Source organism: Haplochromis burtoni, unplaced genomic scaffold (genome assembly GCF_018398535.1).
Source record: "Haplochromis burtoni strain Fernald_Lab_line unplaced genomic scaffold, NCSU_Asbu1 Contig_64, whole genome shotgun sequence".
Lineage (NCBI taxonomy): Eukaryota > Metazoa > Chordata > Actinopteri > Cichliformes > Cichlidae > Haplochromis > Haplochromis burtoni.
The window spans coordinates 427,440-453,065 of NW_024582425.1; the positions used below are offsets into that span (position 1 = coordinate 427,440).

General features: G+C 41.7%; 2 protein-coding genes across 5 annotated transcripts in view; one reads left to right on the plus strand and one right to left on the minus strand.

The window, feature by feature from the left end:
• Positions 1-21,594, plus strand: part of pear1 (platelet endothelial aggregation receptor 1) — a 57,311-nt gene extending 35,717 nt beyond the window's left edge. Inside the window, exons 6-23 of the mRNA XM_005923646.3 lie at positions 3,275-3,521; positions 6,227-6,329; positions 6,653-6,789; positions 7,225-7,437; positions 8,349-8,523; positions 8,612-8,732; positions 8,814-8,977; positions 9,822-9,924; positions 11,420-11,572; positions 11,665-11,796; positions 11,897-12,028; positions 12,596-12,718; positions 12,942-13,160; positions 14,866-14,975; positions 15,206-15,332; positions 16,982-17,044; positions 18,819-19,022; positions 20,919-21,594. Of these exons, the coding sequence (XP_005923708.1) occupies positions 3,275-3,521; positions 6,227-6,329; positions 6,653-6,789; positions 7,225-7,437; positions 8,349-8,523; positions 8,612-8,732; positions 8,814-8,977; positions 9,822-9,924; positions 11,420-11,572; positions 11,665-11,796; positions 11,897-12,028; positions 12,596-12,718; positions 12,942-13,160; positions 14,866-14,975; positions 15,206-15,332; positions 16,982-17,044; positions 18,819-19,022; positions 20,919-21,070 (2,678 nt within the window). The 3' untranslated portion in view covers positions 21,071-21,594. The remainder of the gene's footprint in view (positions 1-3,274; positions 3,522-6,226; positions 6,330-6,652; positions 6,790-7,224; positions 7,438-8,348; positions 8,524-8,611; positions 8,733-8,813; positions 8,978-9,821; positions 9,925-11,419; positions 11,573-11,664; positions 11,797-11,896; positions 12,029-12,595; positions 12,719-12,941; positions 13,161-14,865; positions 14,976-15,205; positions 15,333-16,981; positions 17,045-18,818; positions 19,023-20,918) is intronic.
• Positions 21,595-23,135: 1,541 nt separating this feature from the next.
• lmna (lamin A) overlaps positions 23,136-25,626 on the minus strand; it is a 42,199-nt gene continuing 39,708 nt past the window's right edge. For all 4 annotated transcript variants that reach the window (XM_014333994.2, XM_005923647.3, XM_014333992.2 and 1 more), the window contains one exon: positions 23,136-25,611. In XM_014333994.2, the coding sequence (XP_014189480.1) occupies positions 25,576-25,611 (36 nt within the window). In that variant the 3' untranslated portion in view covers positions 23,136-25,575. The remainder of the gene's footprint in view (positions 25,612-25,626) is intronic.

Below are 25,626 nucleotides of genomic sequence, written 5' to 3' on the forward strand. Positions count from 1 at the left end.
ACAATTTAATAAGTTGTATTGTCGGTTATAACATCCAACTACTGTATTTGGCAAATGTTAGTGTTCGATATTACAGCAGCCTGCACTCACTGTTCTTTCACACCAAAGCAAAGAAACATTTTCACATGCTATGATTACATAGAAGCTGGGGAAATCCATATTTGTGCAAATTAAGACATGTCAACATGAGCAAAACATTTGCTGCATGTATGTCCTGAAAACCCTTAAGCTAGGAGGGCAGTAAAGAGACAGGAGAAAAAGAGAGGGTTCGGAGACAAGTGAGCAAAGTCATAGCAACTAATGTTAACATGTGAAAATATGTTTCCATAACTTGATTTAAGCTGTACTGGGTTCCCAATGCGACTGCATTCATGTGGAGGAGGATGTGATTACATGAAAGAAAGCTTTTTCTGAGTTTTCATAATCAGCGTTGAGCAAGACTCAGCAGTTTTGGGGGAAGCTCAGATATGCCTTAAATGGTGACTGCGCTTGTTTTCTCTCATGGCAAGAACTCAGAAAGAGGTCCTACAGGCTGGTTTCTGCAGTAAGAGCATGCACAAAGATGAAACTGTTTCCTGCAACAGAAACAAGGCCAATGTCTCCACTGAAGACATTTTTCTTTTTCTTTGAGCGAATGCAGCTGATACAGTAGCAGCACTATCAGACCACTGCATGTTTGATACCTCTTATACAGCTATATCAAGAATACACTGTCCATATCCGATATTGAAAGCCCAAGTAACAAGCATGGCAAAAGGGATTTATAATCATTGTATCGAAAGTTTAAATTCACATATATCCAGATTACTTATCCTCTTGAAAATCAATTTCCACAGTAAGACTAATAAAAATGGGATTATAGCTTCCTGTTCACGTCCACTCTGGTAAATTTCATCCACTCACTCAAACAACTGCTGGTTGTATCTGCAGTCAGCTCTCAGAGCCCTTCAGTAAATCTGCCCCGGTGCCCTGGAGAATGTCTGTGCAAACATAATCGCTGCTCCAGCTGAGTTTCTCGTTACTCAACATGACATACTGCCTTCTCCAATGCCCACACAGAGAACAAGTGAAGTTCCTTTAAACAAAAGAGGCTTCGAGTAAGTGCAATAAACTCTACAGTCTGTGGCAGCGCGATTTGCTCCACGACAAATTTGGCTGTACATGCTGAGAGTAACAGTCAATGCAGTTCCTTGTATTTTTCTAAGCCGTGCTCGGGCGTATGTTCAACACCGGCAAAGGTGGGAGTGAGACACGTACACGCATGGAGTGTAGCTCACAGAGCAGAGGATGATTCACTGCAGGTCAGCGTGAAATTGCTGGAAACACTTTTAGCTCTGGAGAAGATAACCGACCCCCATCCATCAGTTACGTCAGTGTTATTGGATATCACGTTTTCTCCGATGTCCAAGATAGTCGAGGTAATTGATGAGAAATTTTAAGAATGCACCCATGACCAATCTGGGTTCTCTCCATGGACTAAGATCTCTTCATCATGAACTGAAATCCAAACCTTGTGTGAATTTCCTCTGCGTACAAGCCTCGAGAGCCAATCACCAGGCTCCTGCATTATTTTCCATTAAAATCCTCTCCGTGCAGATCTCCCTGCCAATTCCAAATTATCTGCCAGTAACGTAACATTTGCGAGCTAAAGGGATAGATTTGGTTGAGGAAGAATGGCATCAGACACGCCCTCTCTTGTTGTTGTTGAACAGGGCACAGAATCTAATCACATTTGTTTCTGTTTGTTTCCCATGACATCATATATTTGAGCGTACATAACAGTGTGTGGGAAGGAAAATCAATTAGGAGCAACAGAACGGACACAAAATCATCATACTTGCACCGTATGCAAGTTTCAATAATCATGTGTAATGTTATTTTGACTCGGTGTTTTTATTTCATTTCCAGCATCGCAGAGTAGCTTTGACTCACTGTTTAGAGAAGCAGGAGGTTTTACTGGAAAACGACTGGTTTAAATCACTGGAAAATGTGGGCAATGAAAGTGAGAAGCTCCGTCGTGTGAGTGTGTGCAGTCGTGTGACTGCACGAGCTGTGGGGGTTGTGGAAAAAAACAAAACAAAAGGACAACTTTTCTTCAGAATAAATACAGTAATGCGATGTCCTGTATAAACACATGCTCAGTCTGATTTTTGGAAAGACGTGTTTGAAAGCTGAGCTGAATCCTTTTTTAGCTGAGATCAATCAGGACCACTTCAGCTGAAAGAAGATCATCGTTTCCATCTGCTGTAATCGGGCCGCGTGGCTCTGCTCTGCATCCTGCCAGTTCTTCCTAAAGTCTCATCCACATATGAAGTGATTGCTTGTTTCACTTAGACTTTAGAACATCATTATGTATGTTGTACTTGTATTTCTCACCTCATCACATGCCAGTCAGTGGTATCAATTTCTCCTGTTGGCAGTTGCTTCAGTTGCTTCCCTCAAAGTTGAGAAGAACATATCTCAGGGTGTGCTCTCTTCTCATTAGTCAGTGTTACTCTGACTCATCTCTGCAAATTGGTGAATTTCAATGACATTCCAGGGTCTGTGGTCATTGAACAGTTGCTAGTCTTCTTCTTTCTGAACACCCCTCAATGCGCCATTTACGGTCCTGCGTCAGTTTGTCTTTGTCTACACAAAGGGATTGTGGGACATCAGCCCATGCAGAGACGAGCTTGGTGTAAGTCCTAAAAAAGCCAACGATTCATCCCCTTATGGTGAGAGAGTTATGTGTGGGTCAAATGCTCATGGCTGGAAAAGTTGGCTTGAAAAGGGGAACAAAGATGAAGCATCAAGGATCAAAAAAGTTTTTAACACTTGGCCTCACTCCACTCCAGATGAGATCTTTTTATATTCCCCAGAGCTAAACACCAACAACAGCATAAACACAAAGAAGAGGAGCCCATGTTGCAGGTTCCTGTATTTATTTCGTTACTACCCCCCTGGCTGCAGTTAAGAGCTATAGAAAAGCTATGGCCATACGTGGAGAGCTGCAACAAGAGCCCCAGTAGATGACAGAGCATGCATGGCAGCAGACGTGACATTAAGTCAGACAATTACAAGGAGAAACTGTGCAGCAGGCTGAAACAGGTTACATGTGCCCCATATGAGATCTGAAGGGTATGATCTGAGCAAGCCAATACCATGATTGCGGTATAGATCTATATAGGAACTAACTCTTTCAGTTTGAAACAAAATCAAAAGATATATAAAAATGTTGGAAAAGGCTAATGTTTTACATGATTCAGTATACTGAGTTTGCCCTTTGACCTTTCAGACTGTGACGATAAACACTGGGGAGCGAACTGCAAGCAGCAGTGCAAGTGTGAGAACGGAGCTCTCTGCGACCCGGTGAAGGGATCATGTCGCTGTCCTCCAGGGTTCAATGGACGCTACTGTGAAGAGTCGTGTCCAGCAGGCACATTTGGGAAGCGCTGTCTGCAGAGGTGCAAGTGTGCAACCGGAGGATCCTGCGATAAAGCAACAGGAGAGTGCATTTGTCGGGATGGATTCACAGGGACTTAGTAAGTCCAAACAAACAAAACAGCTCAGCATACCTAAAATCCAACACTGACTTTGTAAAAAGTGATAAAAATTTACAGACATTGGCAATGTTTCTCTATGAAGAACTTACTTTTCAGTTTCATTCAAAATCTGACTCTTGGGTGAGATTTGCATGAGACCACCTCACAGACACCACAGCTGTGCAAGCACGATGATGACAAAATGACAAATCCAAAGTGCCGACATTAACCATATTCACCAGCTTTCCTTCATCTGTTAATGCTAACATTTTCTTAGCAGCCGAGTCTGTACTTTGTATATGTATATATTGCATACTTTGACAATTATCTCACAAATTCTGGCCCCATGATGGTGCTGGATTAAAACTCGAAGGGTAGGCAGTTATTTCACATTTCTGCTTGGGGAATAAATACTGAAAGCACATCTAAAGTCTGTGAGTAACCTTGTGGTGACACTAGAAGAAATGTTAGTAGATGATTATTGGGAATGTAAGGTACAAAAATCGACTTTCAGCTCCAGGCTATGGAAGAAATTCTGATGGAGAAATATGGTCAGATTCTTGATTAATCCTAAGAGTCGAAGCAGATATTCATCCTAATGTGCTGAAAGCGTCTGGTGAGCAAAAGTAAGATCACACTAGACATTTGTGGGACTATATTTAGGTTATCGGATGCAAGAAAATATACAGCTTGAAGATTGATACCTTGTTAGCAGTTGTGTTAGCGGTAACCAAGAAGTTAATCAAATCAGAATGATGCCTGACACACTAATTAGAAATGCTGAAGAGATGCACACCAAAATAGCTCCGACCCCTCGGGGCCTGGACCTCTGTGAGATGTTGGCAGCAGATTCTTTGGGTCCCGTTTATTATGGAGGTGCGGTGGGATGAATTTAGGATTGGGAAGCCATGAGTGCCTGTATAAAATTAGATTGCAATCCATCTAACAGTTCGGATATTTTAGCAGCCTTCTGCGAGTCGCTCTTGCTAAAAGTTAACAGTGTATTTTCCTTTTCATTAGGAGCCGTTTTTAGAATATTGTACTTTGTTAGTTATTTCTTTTGGGAGACATTTATTACAGCACTTGATTAGACCCTACTTAATTACCCGAATGTTCTCCAGAGGTATGTTAGACCCTCATCTTCCCCTTTGCTGATCCATCTTTTTATTTGTTTCCATGAGTTAATTCGAAGATTGAAAAGAGACCCCGATGGTCTACTCTGTACTCCATGAGTCATCTGTTACGCCCTGTTTTTTAGATGCCCCTGAGGATGAGTAAGCAGTAAAAACATTTCCCCACTACACATTAGTGGAAACTCTCATTCTGCCAATGTAAAAGCACAACACTCCACTTTGAGCTAAATAAAAAAGGCGGCTTGGCAACAGAGATTAGGGGATAAATCTGGGTCAATAATTGTGTATATTTGTAGCGTTTTCATATCATCCGTTTTAGAAAATGTAATATCCTTGCGATGGTTGTAATCTCTAATGTGATTGGTTAAAGACACATTCCACCTGCTCTGATGATTCCCTGCATTACCGGAAGAGGAATTGATGGATCATCTTGATTCTTTTTACATATTCAGCTATTTTTAGACATAAAAACTGCAGAAGAAATTCTAAAATTGAGTCCAGAAGTTGATCTATTATGTTTTTCTGTATTTTCACAACTTGTTACAACAAAAGTACGCAGACCAACATTTCACAATGCACAACACACATGGGCTACAGCAGCAGAAGACCACACTGGATGCCGCTCCTGTCAGCTAAAAACAGGAAACTGACCCAACAAAATCAGATGACAACAGTTTGGGAAATATTACCTGATCTAATTAGTCTCAGTTTCTGTTGTGACATTTGGATGGCAGGGTCACAGTTTGGTGTAAACAACATGAAAGCATGGATCCATCTTGCTTTGGATCAAAGCTTCAGCTTGTTGTTGATTTTGTAATGATGAGTTGGATATTTTTCTTGACGCACTTTGAGGCCCTTAGCATCAAGTAAACATCAAGTATTTATGAGCACAGTGCAACCTTCTTTTGACGACTGCTTCCGGCAGGATAATGCACCATGTAACAAAGCTCAGGTTATACTGAGCAGCTTTTATTTAGCATAACAACGTTTAAATGATCCCAAGATCTGAGTCTAATAAAGCATCTTTGGGATGCAGAGAAACGGGAGATTTAAATCATGGATGTGCAGCTGACAAAACCACAATATAAAGAACATGCCTGCAAAGTGTTTCTTTTCTTTAAGTTGAAAAGAAACTTAAAGAAAAGAAAAAAATATTCACCAAGATTAAAGAAAAAAAAAGCTGGAACCATAAGTCCAAGTGAAAGACGCCCTTTAACCCATTTCCGGTGAAATTTGCCAGACAGCAGAAGGTCCTATAGCTTGTGAAATAAATGTTTCTTCTTTATTGAGCATCAATCAGTTTTCAAAAGGATGAATAAACTAGCTGCCTTTTTCATCTCAGTTCTTCCACATTCATGGAGTCTGCAAGTCCACCCTGGAAAGTTTAAAGATTGATAAGGTTTATTTTGAACTGCGTAATATTCAACACCGCTCTACAATTTTTTTTTTAATGGAGCTGAAAATGAGTACTGCAGGTTTCTGAGTAATGTACCAACACAAATGCAGTCTTTTGTCGCTAAAAGCGGTTAATTGCAGTCAGGAGACATTAAGCCATCTTTTTTCTCCCCCCAGCTGTGAGACCTCGTGTAGGAGGAAATGCCAGGCGCGATGCCCGTGCCAGAATGGTGGCATCTGTAAAGGCAAAGGGATCTGCGCTTGCCCACCTGGATGGACGGTATATTTTGAGGCTTTTAGCTCACACTTTTCTGTTACTCATGCAGGTTGCCAGGTTTTAAATTAGCTCGTGTTTCATGTTCCAGCTGGCTTCGAATTCTGGAAAAACAGTCACTTTTTTGTAACACTGACATTTTGAAAGGATGCACTTGCATGACTTGCACATGTTGTTCTGATTGCGAGCCCATCTGACAGCACATTATTTTCTCAGTGAGTGCAGACGCCGGTGGCATTTTAGTTCATATTTTTGCAATAACGCATCTATATCCATTTGTCTTTTTTGTTTTTCTGTGTGCTTAATGATTTTTCCATTCTGCTGTTCAGGGTCCAGTCTGTACCGAGCGATGTCCAGAAGGAAGGTTTGGGCCAAACTGTACTGAGGAGTGTGTTTGCCACAACAACGGAAAATGTGACGCTGAAACTGGACAGTGTCAGTGTGCTAAAGGTTTCACTGGTCACAGGTAAGCAAGTGATAGTGGATCTTTGGACGGCATGTGGTTGTTTCCGCCTTTTCTTGCTTTTCCTGTGCAGGTGCCTCTCCAGTATGCTTACCGGTGCCACGTCTAATGTTTGGATTAGTCACCGACAGAGAAAAGTTGTCTTCTCGACATTACAATTGAAACCTTTGACTGGAGAAAGCATTTTAAATTGTTTTGACACTGTCATCCATTTTTTTTTGTCTTCAAATTAAAAGGCAGCCTGGTTATGATTTCTTGTAAGTGAACAGGAGTAATTTGAGCATGTTTTTCTCCAAAATTCAGGCAAAACCAAACAGCACAGGCACAGGAATGCAGAACGTTTAGATTTGGTTTGTGCATACTGTGCTCAAACACACATTTGTATATTTTATCCCATTGCCCCAGCTTTTTTCTGTCTGTGTGTTTTCCTGCATTAAGGTGTAAGGAGGAGTGTGCTGCAGGTAGTTACGGACAGGACTGTAAAGGCGTGTGCGACTGTGCTAACGGTGCGCGCTGCTACAACATCGATGGAGCCTGTCTGTGCGAGCCGGGCTTCAGCGGTCCGCACTGCAGGGACAGGATGTGCCCAGACGGCATATATGGCATGCACTGTGAGCGCACGTGTCTCTGTCAGGACAAACACACACTCAGGTAAGAGCAGCTCTTACATGAGTCTGGCAAAAGCTTCATTTAATGCTTTGAATAGTGATGCATGCAGTGTGAAGTGACAAATTAAAAAAACATTCTTGTAATTTGAATTCACATATTTGACGCTACCCTTGTTCTACACTTTATGTTGCGCTGTTTAACCAAAGGGTGGTTTTTTTCTTCTTCTTTTAATAATGTTGTAGGTTTTACAGGACACACAGTTTTATTAATTATATAGTTCGTGTTCACAACACTCTCAGATATTTCTCAAAAAGATCCTGAACAATAATATTATAATAACTGGTTCATAAACATGTGTTATTTACTTTATCTGCATAGTATTGCACCATTTTAACTGTGGCTGATGGCATGTTATTTATATTATCCAACCATCCATCCATCAGTGCTTATATGAAGCCAGAAAGCCATGTTTTCCAAGTCCTTCTCAGGGATCCTTCCCAAATGAGGCCAAATGAGATCTCCTATAATAATCTTGTCTATTCCAGGATCTTCATCCAGTTAGGTTTACCTGGAAATTCCCAAGTATAGGTTAAATGTTATCATATCGTATCATAATGTTGCAGCACAAAATGTAATTAAAGAGCTGCTTTAAGCAGACCACACAGCCACAGACGTTTTCATTTCTCAGGCCTTTGTGGGCATCACGGAGCCTGATTAACATCTTATGCTGCAGTGGCTCCATCAACCATAAAGTCAACCAATGAGATTATTCTCCAGCTCAGAAAAATGGCAGCATCAAATATAATTTCTTTAAAGTGGTTTCGTGCCCCTCTGCAGTATGAAGACAAGTACTGAAGTACATGTAGACAGGCGCTGACTGTGGGTTTTCTTTGGCATTAGGTCCTCTGTTTCTCACTGCTCCATTCATATTTATGTCTGCTTACACTCTCCAGCTGCCATCCAATGAAAGGAGAGTGCACGTGCCAACCGGGCTGGGCGGGACTATACTGCAATGAGACCTGCGCTCATGGTTTCTATGGTCATGGCTGCCTGGAGCCGTGTCTTTGTGTGAATGGAGGGGTGTGTGATGGGGCCACAGGACGATGCCATTGCGCCCCGGGCTTCACGGTCAGTGGTAGAGTAGATTAATGACTCATGACTCACTTTCTATACCTGTTGTGTCTTCATGTAAACCAAACTTTGGGGGTTACTGCAGGGGCTTCACTGTGAAAATCCCTGTAAAAGTGGCACCTATGGCAAGAACTGCTCCCTGGAGTGCTCCTGTAAAAACTATGTGGACTGCTCACCGATTGATGGAACTTGTTTCTGCAAAGAAGGTGATGAATAAAGAAAAACAATCATGAAGGAAAACTGGCCAAAAGGAAAACAAAGACTTACAGTTGATTGTGGGTCTGCAGGCTGGCGAGGACCGGACTGCTCCATCCCCTGCTCCGAAGGAACCTGGGGTCCAAGATGCAATGCCACGTGTCACTGTGCCAACGGAGCAAAATGCAACCCTGCAGATGGATCCTGCACCTGCACGGCTGGCTGGCAGGGGGCGCGCTGTGACCAACCGTGCCCGGTGAGTATCTGGAGATACTGGCAGGAGTTATATATAATATTTACCCTTGAAGTTGTAAAAGATGTTGGAAAACCAGGTATTAAAAGATTCATCCTTTTACAAGACAACGGGGAGCGCTGTTTTGTGACACGTCTGTCCTATGCAGCAGTGTCTTTAGTCTCAGACAGTTTTCTCTGTAGGGCGACAATAAAACAGCCTTGAACCTTGAATACGGATGTTGTCAGACACCATACCTGCACACAAGTGCACAGAGTAACAGCAATAATGCTTTTATGACTCAGCTCGGTGGGGAAACTAGAATGTAAACAAATATATAACATATATTGATAGTGTGTATTTAATAAAAATAACCTGTCACAACAAATCAGCAGATAAAGGTAAATGGAGATCTTAATTAATAAGTGTGCAATAACACACTGAATGCATATAAAATATAAACAAAATAAAAGCAGTGGTTGTCACTTTGTCACTGTGTAACATAAATGCTCTCCAAGATAAGAAAAGTCTGGTCTGTGTTTAGTCCATGTCACACTGATGAGACGAATGGCGTCTTTGATAAGACTGACACTCAAATCATACGGCTGATAATTCTAGGGGTTGTCTGTTTTCTGATTAAGCAGCCCGTAGAAGTGTCCAGCTTTGAATCCCTTACCTCGCCCTCTGTATGCTTCAATCTGCATTTTGGAAAAGTACCCCTCTTGTCTTTGCGATGCCAGCCCACCAGGCTGTCTACACAACATCACATTGCCAGTGTAGTATTTTGTCTCACTCTGACTGGGCTGGCCGAATGTGGAGGAGATTCCCCTGACAGTTCTTTGCCCGTTGGCACTTGTTCATTGTGCAGATGGGCACGTTTGGGCCTGGCTGCCTGAAGAGGTGTGATTGTGTTCATGCCGACGGCTGCCAAGCTACCACTGGGGAGTGCCACTGTCTGCCAGGCTGGTCTGGTAAGTGATGACGTCCTGCTGATGTATCGCTGCCAGCTTGGCTTTGGTGTCACAGATGAGTCTGGTCTGATAAACTGTGAGCCACAGGTTTTAAACCATCCTTTATTCTCATTGTTGTGTGACTTAAAGAAAGTCTAGCTGTAAATGTAAGCAGTGTCAGAGCCAATCAGATTTGTACAATTAATCAAGTTTCTTACTATCAGATATCATACTAGTTACTAATCTCTGTCTCTCTTATCCTGTCTTCCTTCTCTCACTCCAACCGGTCGCAGCAGATGGCCCCGCCCCTCCCTGAGCCTGGTTCTGTTGGAGGTTTCTTCCTGTTAAAAGGGAGTTTTTCCTTCCCACTGTCGCCAAAGTGCTGCTCATAGGGGGTCATACGATTGTTGGGTTTTCACTGTATTGTAGGGTCTACATTACAATGTAAAGCACCTCGAGGTGACTGTTGTTGTGATTTGGTGCTGTATAAATAAAGCCGAATTGAACTGAATTACTAAACACCAATTCCTTCCTCCTTCTTTTTCATATATGACCATTTAAAAAGGGAAGGCGGTGATCTTAAACATTTGTTGCCTTACTCAGCTGTCCAGATGAAGTTTTTTCAATCTGAAATTCATTTTTCTGATTGTCGCGACACCACCTGACTCGACCTGTGAGGTCTAAACTGTAACCCTTTGAAAACAGAGCGTTTCATTTGTGAATACATTTTTCTCCTGTGTTTTAACAAATATGGGACAAAAACGAAACCTTCTAACATGCATGAAATATTTTTTACATTTGTTCCAAGAAAGTCATTTTTTCACTCTGTCTAAGAGATGTGATCTGGCTTATGTTTATGACCTCACAGGGTTAAAGTCATACATATTGCACTCTTATTGACCTCCAACAATTCTTCTATTGACTCGATGAGACTAATATTTTGGGGGTTCAGAGAGGACTCTGTTAACCTAACACGTGTGTGTTTCGTGCTAGTGAAGGTGAACGTTGACATGCTGATGTTAGTGTTTCACTCTTACGTCCATACCCCAGTGCAGCCTCGTAAAGGCTGCTAGACTGGCCCAGTATGAAAAGCACTTTTTTCTGGTTTTGCACCTCCCATCCATGCAAATAAAACAGGCTCTTTGTGTTTCGGGGAAAACGTGTTAGTTACAGTTTTGAAAAATCTTTTTGGTGAGAGCACTAAATTACCAAATATTTCAGAGTTGGCTGCTCAGCAGCAACATTTCTGAAACTGTTAACCACTAAAAACCCTCGTGTTCCCATTTCTCTCTGTTCCTGCTTATCATTTCAACTACATTTTTATCCAGTTATAACCATGTTTTTATGTATTTAGATCAGTAACTGATTTACACTTGGGATAGTGAAAGGCATTCTGCTCTTTACTTTAGCAGATGTAAAACTGTAGGTCCTTTATTAAACTAAATGATGTGATTAGAGTCAATAAAAGTTGTAATTTCCTGCTTCGTTTATGTGCTCACTGCTTCATTTCCTTTAGGTCCCCGCTGCAGTGAGCCGTGTTCAGAGGGCCTGTGGGGGCGCCACTGTAACCAGACCTGCTTCAAGCATTGTCCAAACAGCGACACGTGTTTGAGGGAAACTGGAGCGTGTGTGTGCCGCCCAGGCTACTGGGGAGTCACCTGCCAAAACAGTGAGCGTTGTATCTGATGAGTTAATAAAAAACGACTTAAAGACTCGCTCGCTGTGTGCATTGTCTAATATCAGCCCTACTGTTTCCCTCAGAATGCAGAACGGGTACGTACGGTGACCAGTGCAGTATGACGTGTCAGTCCTGCGGCCAATCATACCGCTGCCATCATGTGACAGGAGAGTGTGACTGTCTACCTGGATACACTGGGCCAAACTGTGACCAAGGTGGGCTTTCTCACTAATCAGCAGTCATCACAAAAAGCCGCTGATCTTTCATTTACAAGTGAGTGCAGGACATTTAGCAGGTTCTTTTCTGTGGTTACAGTTTGTCCAGCTGGCTACTTTGGAAAACAGTGCTCTGAAGTGTGTCTTCCCTGTGCCAACAACTCCACGTGCAACCACCGGAACGGTCACTGTGAATGTTTACCAGGCTGGACCGCTATCGACTGCTCCAAACGTGAGTGCCACAGGATTTCATGCAGAGATGAGAGCGTGGACAGTACGGTGCTTTTGATTTGTTTAGAGTATCTACAGGGTTAGAACTTGAAGTGGTAATCTGTTGATTAATAATCACTATTTTAACTTCCCAGCAGCCAGGGCCTTGCTTTTATCCATAGACCCACTCTAATCATTGGAAGCAGCCAATGTGAGGCGTTGATCTGAGCATCTTGCTTTTCTTTAGAGCTGGAAGTGACCATATTTAAACTACCAGCTGTTGCCAGTTAGCTTAGTCAGCAAGCAGCAATCATAAACTGTCCAGATGCATCACAGAGAAACAAACACCTGCTAATTAGTGCTCGACTAACAAAATACTAGAATTTTCACCAGAACAACTGAAACAAAACAGATATTTGCATTAAAAAGCAGCACAAACACAGGACCAGCTCAGTGACTCAGATTCGCTGAGATGAGGCCTAACAGAATAATAGGAGCAATCAAGTGAGTCCTGTAAAACGTCAACAGATATCTCATACAGATGCTGCTGAAGGGGAAATAAGTCAGAGAAATGTACTTTGTTTTCCAGCGTGTGATCCGGGACGTTTCGGCCAGCTCTGTGCTCAGACCTGTTCCTGTCCAGCCAACCTCCTCTGTGACAGATTTACTGGAGACTGTGTGTGTGAAAACAGAGGCGACGACTGCAAGCAAGGTACGGACCTCATGTTAGCAGAAGTTTGGGAGTTATAACACTGACATTTACAGTACCTTACAATATAAAGCTCCTTGAGGCGACTGTTGTTGTGATTTGGTGCTATATGAATAAAACCGAATTGAACATGTAACCTGTAATGTGTTCATAATAATAATGAATTAATCATGAAAGCTGCTCTGGTTGTTGTACTTGAGCTCTCCTTCCACCCTCTGCTTGTCAGACTCCTTTCAGCAGACGGGGAGCGTCATGAGTCGTCTTAATCCTGGAGAGAGGGAGTCGTGGGGGGCCATCGCCGGCATCGTTGTGCTTGTCATTCTGGTGGTCCTGCTGCTGGCTCTGCTGCTGCTCTACCGCCGCAGGCAGAAGGAAAAGCAGAACAACACCCCGACTGTCTCCTTCTCCACCAGCCGCACCGTCAACTCTGAATATGCCGTTCCAGGTACAGTCTGAAGATGCTTCTGTCTGCTCATGCAGAGAATGATCATCCCACTGAGCGCTGCATGCGTAACATAAAACGGACACAGATTCAAAGTAAAATCTGACACATCCAGTCAGACTGTTCAGAGTTTGAAACATCAGAATCTCAACACAGGATTCATCTCCTGTGGATATGAGGTTGAATTACAGCAACAATAATTTAGCACTGAACTTACCCTACAATGTGGTAGTGTGTAGCACCATGCAGTTTCCAGTAAGGTTTGGTAAGTGCAGACGGGGGGTACGAGAACATCGCTGGATAATGACAATCTGACATGTTCAGTGGGAACAATCACCCAGTATTTTACTGTCATGCTGGAGCGTGCACAGGCAGCTGCACCTGAAAATCCAGTCACCTTAGAAACTGCTTTCATCTTTACTTTCATACGTTTGCTCTTCTTTTTCCAGCACGGCTAATAACACACTTTATGCACTTTGTGGCAAAACAGGAGAAGTAATGTATTTGTTCATGTTCTTGGAGACAAGTAACCTTTTTTTTTTTTTTTTGCAGTAAAGCTAACGTGTTTCAATGAGAAGAATGTTTTGTGTCTGCAGCACGTATGTTGTTGACCCTGTCCAGCTGGAACACGTCACCCCGGCACGCAACAAACCGCCTTTAAAATAAAATCGAGTCATTGTATTTGAACCAAAACCAGGGTCTTTTTCTAAATCTTACCCTGTGCAAAATCTAACAGTAGTTTTTGATCTCTCGTGAGGGACCAGCACTATGGTTCTAGTGGTTTCCACCAACATAGGTCACATCACTGCCAATCACTCCACCCTCAAACGTGTGGATTTTTCACTCTTTTGGAAAATATTATATATTTTGTGTACATAGACATAAATTAGTAGATAGGAGAGTTGTCATTGCAGCCAAAAAAAAAAGGAAAATTTGTGTTTGTGGATATAAATTTGACTCTTTGATTAATGTGTTGATATGACGGCTGATTTTCACTTTTTGACTTCCCTGCTGGAGGTTTAAACTGACACTAAAACACTTTTAAGCCTTAAAAATATAAAGCAGGATGTCAGAAATCAACATAACTATATTTTTAAAAAATATGTTTTCTTTTGGTACAACAGTTGATGACCGAATGTGATTCAAGTGGACTTGAAGGCCACCTGAATAAGGTTTATTATGAAAAGAAATCACTGAACAAATTTTTCATATAGTATGTTAGAATTGGAAGAAGAAGGCATGGTCAGATATGTTTCAAACTTCCATTTAATTCAGCCAAACGTATTTGATTGTTTTACAAACTGGTGCAGTAAACTAGATGGATATCATGCTCAGTGTCAGCCATTTATTAACTGCAGTAATTGAAGTCATCTTATACATAAGGGATAAATGAAATGTTGCAACAAGTGGGACTGTGGCAGATTTTGTGGTGTTGTTGAGGATTCTTATTGAATCCCTGTAAATATTTATATTTGTGACTGCTGTCACTGCTGCCTGCTAACATGCCTTTGCAGAAGAAGATTCAGCCGGTCAGCGATCTACGCTGGATATTGAGTATTTTCGGAGAACTGTGATGTTGATGTTGTTTGTATGCACAGTGCGGTTTCATCTCTATCTCACCCTGTGTGATTGTGGAATGCATTTTATTGACCTTGAGGTAATTTAATAGCAGCAGACGTGATGCCATGTGTTTGTTTTCGTCCTGCAGATGTTCCTCACAGTTACCACCATTACTACTCCAACCCCAGCTACCACACACTGAGCCAGAACAGGCCTCCGCTGCCACACCTCCCCAACAACCACGACCGCACCATCAAGGTGAATGTCATCTCTGATATCTAAGGAGAAAGCTTCATGCCTCATTGCAACTGAAGGGCAGCAATGGGAGGAATATGTCATTTGGACAGTCAGCAACAGCTGGCTATGTATTCAGGGGGTTGTGAAATCATATGATACCAAAACGTGTAGACGCAGTAGGTCATTGGTCCTCAGCGCTTCATTTGGCTTTTGTACATTTGCGACGGTTTATCATTTTTCCTGCCTTACAGAACACCAACAACCAGCTGTTCTGCAGTGTGAAGAACGCAGAGAGGGAGAGACGAGGTCTGTTTGGAGTCGAGACCAATGCCACTCTGCCTGCAGACTGGAAACACCACGAGCCTCGCAAAGACTCAGGTCCGTCTAGGTGACTCTCCACTGCATGATTCACATAAGGATCATTTAGAGGGCACACCTGCAGCTGTAGACTAGAATAAAATGAGCACATTAACATTTACAAGCTTATAAAATCAAGAACCTGGTTTCCTGACCTTCTGACCACAGCGGCATTAAAGTAATCAGCAAAATCTGCAACTGCTGGCTGGCGGTGAGGGGTGTGTGTGTCTGTGGGGGGGATGTTACAAAATAAGACATTACTGTCATCACATTATCTTTGCCTGTCTCATAGTAATATAACAGAGTGATCAAATTGTAGTCGATAATTAAACAGTTATGTCACTTAAGTTAAATGCATTCTTTAATTACGGTCATAACAGGTGGAAAGAAAACGTCTTGTGCAACATTAATCAGAGTTCATGTGGGATCAACCAAACGTCTTTATTTTCACTGAAGACCAAGTATGAAGCTGAAGTGCAAAGATCTCATACGTGTCCTTTCTTAGAAGGATTTGTGCAGACTTCTGATGATATTTAAAGTTTAATATTATATTATTATGACTAAGTGGTGACCCCTGGCAAAGTGAGAAAGCAAAGAACTGCTGTTCCTCTGATGGCCATGTCCACAGAGTTAAACCTTTTTAAACTGTGCAGCAAGCCTCTAGTGGGCTTGCTGCACAGTTTTGCTGTCCACCCTTATATATGAAGGGGGGGTGCTATGTCACGCTTTTCTCATTTTCTCTCATGTCCTGATGTTAGATGATTACAATCATGATCAAAGTTTTAAATTATGAGGTAAATGTAAAATAATCCCTGCGAGCCAAAAGCTTTTTTAAAGTCTGACATTTTCTTGTAATTTTGTGCTGAGCTAACATCAGCTCAGAGTGGTCTTTTTACACACAAAGGCACATGAGTAGAGAAGCCTGGCTTACAGGCACCAGGGTTCTGGTTGCAGGAGAGAGGAGGGGCAGCCAATCAGAAGACAGTGGGGTTTTTAAGGAGGGGAGGCCTTTAAAGCGATAGGAGCTAAAACAGTTTGTTGACAGACCTGGAAATTATTGTTTGAACAGTGAAAAGTATTTTATTGGTATCTGAAAATGAAAAATTGGAATATAAATGAGAAGAATAAGTCCCTATCTATTTTTGATCCAAACACATCTGCTGTAGTTCCTCATTGGTAATGAAAGAGTTCAAACATAGCAGCGGCTGATAATGGAGAATAACCTCGGTAAGCTGAACTGTCAGGGATCAAAGTGTCTCAGTCAAATTTAACCCCTTTTTAGGGTCTTGATCAGAGTTGTGCGTGAAGCTTGGAGTGGAGTGCAAAAGTTTAGATTTCAAATATTTCTTAGGCTCTTTTCAGTAACTGCGCCAGCATAGCTGCTTAAACAGGTAATGGCTGAGAGCCTCAGGCCAGGAAGAAGCTTAAGTAGTTCCTGCTTATAATCTCGAGCAAAGTTTATCGACCATCACATTTCCTAGTCAGCGGGGCACACTCGATATGAGACTATAAAAATAATAAGGACTTCGTAAAAGGTGAGAGTTGCATTGCCAGCACCTATCACTCACCTGGGATTGATTTTTACAGGTTTCCACAGCAGTTTATCTGCTTTTGATTAGCTCGCTATAAAGCAAAATGAAGACGTCTGATTTGTCTTTTATTGTTAACAGGAGCTTTTGGCATCGATCGGAGCTACAGCTACAGCGCCAGCCTCGGAAAATATTACAACAAAGGTAGTTTATCACCTCATTTTCTCTCTTTTCTTACTTACTGCTGAAGTCTGAGGTTAGCTGTGGAAAAGCTGTCCAAAGTATGCTTACAAAGTCTGCTTTATTTAGACAGTCTATGGATGACAGTGTTCTCCAGCGTCACACCTTTATCCATCAGATGGCTTTTCATGAATTTTACACAGACATTCATGGTCCACAGAGGCTTTAACTGTGGGGACTTTTCTTCTAACACCCGTGTAATTTTTTAACAGCAAGCTTTGAGTGAATTAGATGTCCATGTAAATTGGTTTCAAAGCCCCCCTCTGGGGGAACTCTATGTACTTGTGGAAAAATGTAGCGTTCGATCTCTCGCCGCCATGTGATCACATTTTTTTTCTAGTGCTTGTGACATGTTGAATGTTTGTTTTCCACATTTTTACTTGCATATTGTTGTTTTAATTTGTATTCGATCTTATTCCTGTTTCCATGTTTTATCACTTCTATTGCTTAAATGTTATTTTTATATTTATATTTTTTTATTTATTAGTTTCTATTATTTTCTGATAGTCTGGGTGGAATTGGACCCAGGCCACACAAAAGATCAAGCCTTCTGTCATGCTTTGCACACTCAGTCAGATTTTATCTTCTTCATTGTTTATTTTCTTTGCATTTATTAAATTATTTGAATCTCATTCATTTTATATTATCTGTAGGTTGTTTTGTTTTTTTTACTCACCTCAGCTCACACTTGACCTTGAATGCCACGTCGAATCAAGTGTGCTGCACAAATAAAGTTTGGCTTGCTTGTTTACTGATGACATTCCCATCATCCTCAGCTGGACTGTTTGTTTAGTCCCATTTAGCAAATGTTAAAATGCATGTTAAACAAAGACAGTAAGCTCATAACATGCTCGGCCGTGGGCTGTGTGTAGTGGTCCTGAGAGCTCCTCGTAGCGCAAACACATTTAAGCAGACTGAGAAAACATTTTGACTGGTCTGAAAACACAGACGCGGCAGACGGCTGAGACGTGCTTGTTGCAAAATTCAGTGACTCATGAAGCGAGTGATAAAACAAAGAAACCATCAGACAAACCGTAAGCTTACATCCATTTTTTTTATTGTCCCCTGGAAACATTTCTGTTGTAATTGGTCTTTTTTCAGTGTCTCTGTGTTTGCGGCTCTTTAAATGCTGCACCTCTGCTGTCACTGGGGAACATTTTTTTCTCATCTTGTTTGTTGCTAACACGGCATCGTTCCATCAAGAGACAAAGAAGTCTGAAGCTGCTTTTTGGATTATTTAAATATCATTATTGAATATTGCTCATGGAAAAAAACACATTTCGTCTCAACAGGCTCCCTTACTTTAGGCAGATCTGTTAAACCTACAATTTCATCAGCGTACAATTAAACTAAAGCTGATTCCTTATTGCTGTAAAAGATCATCAGCACTTTATAAAGAAAGCTGAAACTTCAGAAGCTGTCGTCGTCCTCTACTGTCATGATTTGTCTCCTGAGCCCAGAGGAATTCTCAGGCTTGTAAAACTGCTAGAAATTTCAATTTCCATGTCAGTACTCGACAGTTACTGGAAGTCCTTTGTGCTGCCTACAAATTTACGTCAACAGTCATTAACTTGCAGCTGTACAGCAATTTACAGAGCTGCATACTGATGAAAATCTCACTTTTCATGGAGTGAATGCTTCATCTAGTAGGCTTAGGCTTTAACCCTCAATCATGCTCCATTCTCGCTCTGCATGGACTTCATATGCAGTTTAATCTCTCAATATTTGTTTCCTGCAGAGCTGAAGGATTCAGTGGCCGTGAGCAGCAGCTCTCTGAACAGCGAGAATCCGTACGCCACCATCAAAGACCTGCCCGGGCTGCCCCTGCCCTTCTGCCCCCCGGAGAGCAGCTACATGGAGATGAAGTCGGCCGTGCCCAGGGAGCGCGCGTACACCGAGATTACGCCCCCGCCGCCGTTCCACACGGCCACCTTACGCAGAGGTAAGCAACACTTCTGACCTCCTGCGAGTCCGAGGAGTGTTTTACACTTCACCACAACCTTCTTAGTTATTGTTATGGTTAAACGTCCAATATTTCCATCATACAAACATCAGTGGGTCTGTGTGTGTTTTTGAATGAACCAGTCTATTTGGATACAGCTACTCTAACGCTAATTTTAATAAGAACTATGAGTTTTTAAAATTAGGAATTGTAAAGTAATCATAAGGTGGGAACTAACTGCGATTTACACTATAGGGACAAAAATACTGGACCACATTACACCTACAGCAGCTGAAACCTGTGCCGTGCAGCTCCTGGTACAGTCTTTGTGCTGATGTTACTGCCAGAGGAGACGTGAAACCCTGCAGAGCGTTAGCACTTGCTGATCCCACTCCTTAATGTTATGAATTTTTATCTGTAGAACAATCCGTTCTTTTGACTACATGATTTTATACAAGCGCGGCAACAGGACAAAAACACCTGAATTCAAAGATTAAGAGGTGTGGCCCAATATTGTAGTTGATTTTACATAATTCTTTGGATTAACTTGAGTTTATTAGGCTACAGTGCTACCCACGGCACCATGGATCCACCCGCTTTGGGAGAAAAAACAAAAAATAGCAACTCTTTTAAGGTCCTTATCAGTCAAACCTTAAAACAGGTCTGTGGCCTGTTAGACAGCTGGGCAGGCCAGACTTCCTCAGGTCATGGACCAATGAATCAACATCTGTTTGCCACAAATAAAAGACTAAAGGAAGAGGAAGGGCAGGGGAGAGGAGAGGAGAGGAGAAGGAAAAACAGGAAGCCGAAGGATTTTCTTCCTAGCTTTTATTGTATTGTGGACACTAGTAATGCATCAATATGCAGTCAGAGGAACGAAGTGTAGGTCTGCGGGATCAAATCCTTACATTCATCCACATATTGGATTGAGTCCAGTCTTTTTTTCTTAGACAAATCACTGCAATTTGCATTCACTCTACCTGAAACAGAAGACTGTGGTTGTAATGACAGAGCCAGCTTTGTGGCCGCTCTGCACAAGCTGTTGTTTAAATCACTGATTCTCTTCTCTGTATGACTGCAACATTTGTAGCTGGTTTTTAAGATCTGACATCCAGACAAGACTTTTGAAATGAAGAAAAGCAAAGTGCAAACAAATCCAGTCTAGCCTAATTTAACTAAAATTGATGTTGAAAATTAAGCTTGGAAAAACTTTTTGCGTCAGCACATTTTGCAGCTAAATACAAACGATTGTAGATGAGATGGATTCTGAGCAGCAACTTTTTCTGCAGTATATTCTACAATAAGTACGCATGTCATAATAAACGAAATTACCTTTAATGTCTTTAAATACTCTGGCATGGATCCAGAACACAATGACTAAGAAAATGAGTCATTTAGAGAAAATACACACTTCATGTAATAAAGGGTTTATAAACATAAAAGGAACAGTAAAGAGTAAAGACAGGGAGGTGTTTCCACTTCATGGCATGACATCGACGTGATTATGCGACACTGCTGTTTGTTACTGATGTTTTTAGTTTATTTGCTAATATCCTCGTTCAGGGTGCCCACATCTGAGAGCTAGACTCTTATTAAACGATTTATAGATGATGTTATTTAAATTGAAACAGAGGGTGAATGCACGCTTTTCCACCCTGGAGTGTGTGGGCTTTTAAAAAGCTTTATTTAGGACCGAGTTCAACAAGTTGAATTAAACACTGAGCAGAGTAAGCTCAGACTGTAACGCCAAACCAACTCATCCAGTCAAGTCCAAAGCAGCAGGACTGAACGCACAGATGGGTTTTTATTTAAAAAATAGAGTCAGCATATTTTCCAGCACTAAAATAAAGAATGGCAGCCTGTTTGGTCCTCACAGCGAGTTCTTTTCCCCCTCAGAGTGTCAGAGCTCCCACGGCCACGCTCCTCATGAGGACCCACAGAGCCACTACGACCTCCCGGTGAACAGCCACATCCCGGGACACTACGACCTGCCACCGGTGCGCCGCCCCCCCTCGCCCTGCCCCTCCCCCAGGAGAAGCCCTCAGTGACAGCAGCAGAGCAGCAGAGCAAATTGTTCCCTTCTGCTCGCTCCGGGGTTGATGAAGAAACGGCTAATTTTATCTCTGAAAATCAGAGCTGCAGACCACCAACACAGCAGGGGCGAGGAGTCTGTCCTGCCAGACGAACCTTTGTTTACAGTGGATGCTTTGCTTTCAACTAAACACCGCCCCCTTGTGTGCGCAGAGCGGTACTGGCGTCTCCGTCACAGACCTGTCATCCAGACTGAGGAGCCAGCAGGCTGTGTGGTGACGCCCGCGGGGCTTCAGCTGCTTTTAACTCCCGAGGGCAAAACCCACCAGAGGATTTGATGGCTAAAAGCAGCGACTTGGGAATGTTTGTGTGTTTGAACTCTTGTAAACATGCTGAAACATTTGTTTTCCACACCCTTTGCGTGCTGCTGATGCATTTTTAACGGGCCTCTTTTATCAGAGCTCGATTTTTCCTTCGTCTCGCTTTTCAGGGTTTTTATTTTGAGTTGAATTTCAGTGCGTTACATTTTCAACATTTTTTTTTTTAAAAAAGGCAGCTTCAGCTGAAAAAAAAAGATGTCTTATGACAAACCATATTTTATAAACAGAAAAAATACCAAAGATTTTTCTTTTTTAACACCTGGAAGCCAAAGTGAGCAGCATTTTACAAAAGTTCATGTTGTGTTTTTTCAAAAAATAAATGCCATTTAAGGACTGAAGTGTGTTTCTTTAAAGAAATGTGGCTTATTGCTGCTGTCTGAAGAAAACTGTAAATACAGGAATGAATATATTGTCAGCCTCTCAGTATTGTTGAAGCGCAGCTCTTCTGTTCAAATAAAGATGCTGTTATGGGTCTCATAGGACACCTTATGAACTTCTTGTGTATATATTAATAGATGTTAAATGGTCAGTGTGAGTTTGGGCACAGATATTATGATAAAGCCATCAGTGCAGTGCCTCTTTTTGTCACAATTAAAGGGCCATTTCACCCAAAACACAAAGATTTTATTATGTTTCGGTTTGTTTTTTTAGACCTGGTGCCTGTGTTACCCATAATGCAATCTCTCTGAATGGATCGCCTTTTGAAGGATAGCCACCAGATACTCAGGCCAGGTCTTCTGCTGCTCATTTTTTACACATGCAAAGACAAAGATAATAAAAAAACTAAATGTGTTGCTGGCTGACAGATTTATGAGGCTGCATTTTGGGGAATTAGTTTGTTGACTGTTTATTGTAATTGAAGCACAGCTTGCTCAAACATGATTGGTCAATACAACTTCAAGAGGACTAGAAATGGAAACCTCAACATGCTGGGTACCAGAGCTCATCGTCTATAGATTTTACAGTCATATTTAGGTTATGGACGTTACCCTACTATGAGTGGATTGTGCATAGTGATTGATGACTTGACAGCTGCCTTTGAAGTGAATCCAAAATTTTAAGGACAAAGCATTAAACATTGGGAAGGCTGGGTTACTGAAGATTGTGGGCCAGACAGAAGGCCTGAGCTCCATCGTCTCCATCGCTGGACAAAGCGGTGTTCAGAGATTCAGCTCCACAGCGTCACGCGGCCTCCTCTGCTGCAGTTAAAGGTTTACAGAGTATTTGTCCAAATATGCAACAGCTCACACCCAGTCTTAAGACGTCTCCCTTCACCCTGACCTCACCACCAACAGGTTTCAGTGGAACTACTTTTTGTCAAGTTAGTCCCTATATAAAATCATTTACATTTTTAATGATGAGAGTGGACATGTAATGTGATTGGCTAAAATTAGTGGCGATTATTGAACTGTGTGTGTGTGTCTGGGGAGCAGACTGTAGTCCCGATTGTGTTGTGGTTCAGAAATACTGAAATTGGTGCATTAATGTAAAAATATTGACCTGTGAAGTTCATTTTCCTGTCAAGTTGTTAACAGAAGCCAAACAGAATGTACGTCGTGCTTTTAGTGCTTCCATATTGTGCAGTCATTTATTTTTGAATGTAATCCTGGGAACATGTGTTTGTATGATGTAAATAAAAAAACTCTGCACTTTTCATGGACTCGACCTTTTTCAATAACAAGGAAATAATCACAACCGTCACTCATTGGAAAAAATACTTTTTACTCAGCATCGCTTTAGAAAATAAATTGCATCAAAGTGTGGCTTTAACGATTTCATGATCTCACACAAATCTCATTTCAAGAACCTTTAACATTAATGGCTTTGGGTGATATCTTTAAATCTCAAGCCCTTCAAAGGATTCATGAGATCTCCACCAAGAGTTTACAAAGACCTCACAGTGTGTTTGTGCATCTGTGGTTGTAGTGAGTCCTTGTTACTCTGGTTCTTAATTACACCCCTGACGTTTCGATGACCTGATCTGAAGCATTATGTTGTGAATATACTGAACAACTACAGTTATCATTTCTCATCACTTTACATATAGACATTTGACAACTACAAGATTTCTGTTAATACACATTTATACTGTAGACGTCATTTCTCTGATTGTCAGTGACTTCATGAGACACTCTGAGCATCAAACTACCTAAAAAGCACAATTCAAACCATAGTTAGGTTTACATATTTGTTTTTCTCCTGCCTGTAGCTTTTCTGTGCATCTAGCCCAGTTTTGAAGAGATATCAGACTTCTCTTCAATATGTTGAAATTAAAAGTGCCAAAAAACATTTGAAAATTCAGCATCAATGTTTCCAAAAATCATGACCGGGTCATACTACTGAGCAGTTTGATACAGGAAGTTCTTTCTTTGTACGACACTACATCCGATGGTTTCCTCACTCTGCTGGATAAACGCTGCATCTTCCACTGACGAGCAGCTCATGTCAGCTAGCTGCACGCTACTTTCGGTTGGTGGATGAAGTTAGAAAGAAAGTCGTTCCTACAAGAAACTCTTCATAAAAGGTCTGTAGATTTTTTTTGATTACCAAGGTCATGATTTCTGGTTTTCCAGTACTCTGAGCACCACAACATGAGTTGCATTATATTAACGAGAAGGCGGACATCTCTGCAGCCGTCTCCAACCCTGGAAACACCAAGACAGCATTAAAGGGCAGAGGACACAAGTTTCATTTTAGGGGTGAACTGTCCTTTTGTGGCCGAAAAATTTAAAAAATTAAACTTTGCAGAAATTGCCTCTTTTTTTTTTTTAAGTATAAAAAGAAAAAACCCACACAAAAACAATACCACGACAGCTATCAAGTATCTTCCACAAATGCTTTGATATGCTTTCCACTGGAGTATAAATGAGTTAAGCTGCCAGACTAGACTACAAATCTACCTGCTGTGCATAACTGGCAAAAAGCAGTGCATGAAGCCAAAGCTACAAAGTCACACAAACCCCTCAATCTGACAGAGGTCCCAAAATCAGATCCAGGGATTTGCAAAGTCGGTAAAGCTTAGAGGAAAGAAAGAAAATTCAAAGCCCTTATGACCAGCTTTTAGGAGCAACACGGATCGGAGGACAGCTGACGGTCACAAGACTGCCGTATGAAGCATGTGAGCGGGAAAAACAAAAACTGCAGATGTTGCCTCTGAAGGCACATCTGTATTTCTAATCGGTTAAACAGTCATGTCCAAAATCTACTGCAAATAGAAACAGAGCCTATTAATATATACTCTCTATATATGGCACCCAATCTATCAAAAAACAGTACCTTCTGCTGACATTCCCCCAGGTACAAAATAAACCTCTCCCATCATGATTAAACGCACTCAAAGCCAAGAAGCACTTAACCAGACACATTACCCAATAATTCCCTTCTTTCTTTAAACATTCCAAAAACATAATGAATACATTTGTTGGGGAGCGAGCCGTGTACATATATTCATCTCATATACTCATTTTCTCTGTGTGCACCACAGCTGCCCGACAGCATCACATAGAAAACATATCATCACCCCGTTTGTTTAAGGCTAAGGTGAAAAATAACAAACAAAAAACCCTGAGCTTACATCGCTTTGGCTTTCTCTGGAGACTTTTCCTACAATATTTTATCCATAAATATAGCACAACACTGCTCCAAAAATGTTTTAGTTGTAAACATTGGCTTTAAATAAAGAATTGATCTGTTTGATGGGAAACAAACATGATTAACAAACTCCAGAGGAGCCATCCTCCTCTCGCCTGTACGGCTGTTTTCCTGATAGGGTCCACTAGCTGTGCGTGTTGAGTGTTGACAGCCTGGCCATTAAATGTGAAACCCCGTCTCGGATCGAAGCACAAGCCCTGGTCACTGGAGCTGTGTGTGCGCGCGTGCGTGTGCAAGCAGAGCGGAGAACAGCACGAGCAAACAGCAAACATGCAGTAAAATAAGCTGAATATACAAACTTGAAAGCTATATGTGAAAATCCTACGCCCTCTGCCAAAACCTCAAAGCAAATCTAACCCGCAGAATAATCTGAATACAAAATAAGACACAATCATATAAAAAAATAAAGACAAACATCCCGACGGTAGAAAAATCATTCTCCCCTGTGGGCTGCAGGAGGTGCTGGGTTCAGGTGAGGTGCTGTCTGGTTTTTACATGATGGAGCAGTTCTCCGGCTTCATGCGGCCCTGAGGAGGAGACGA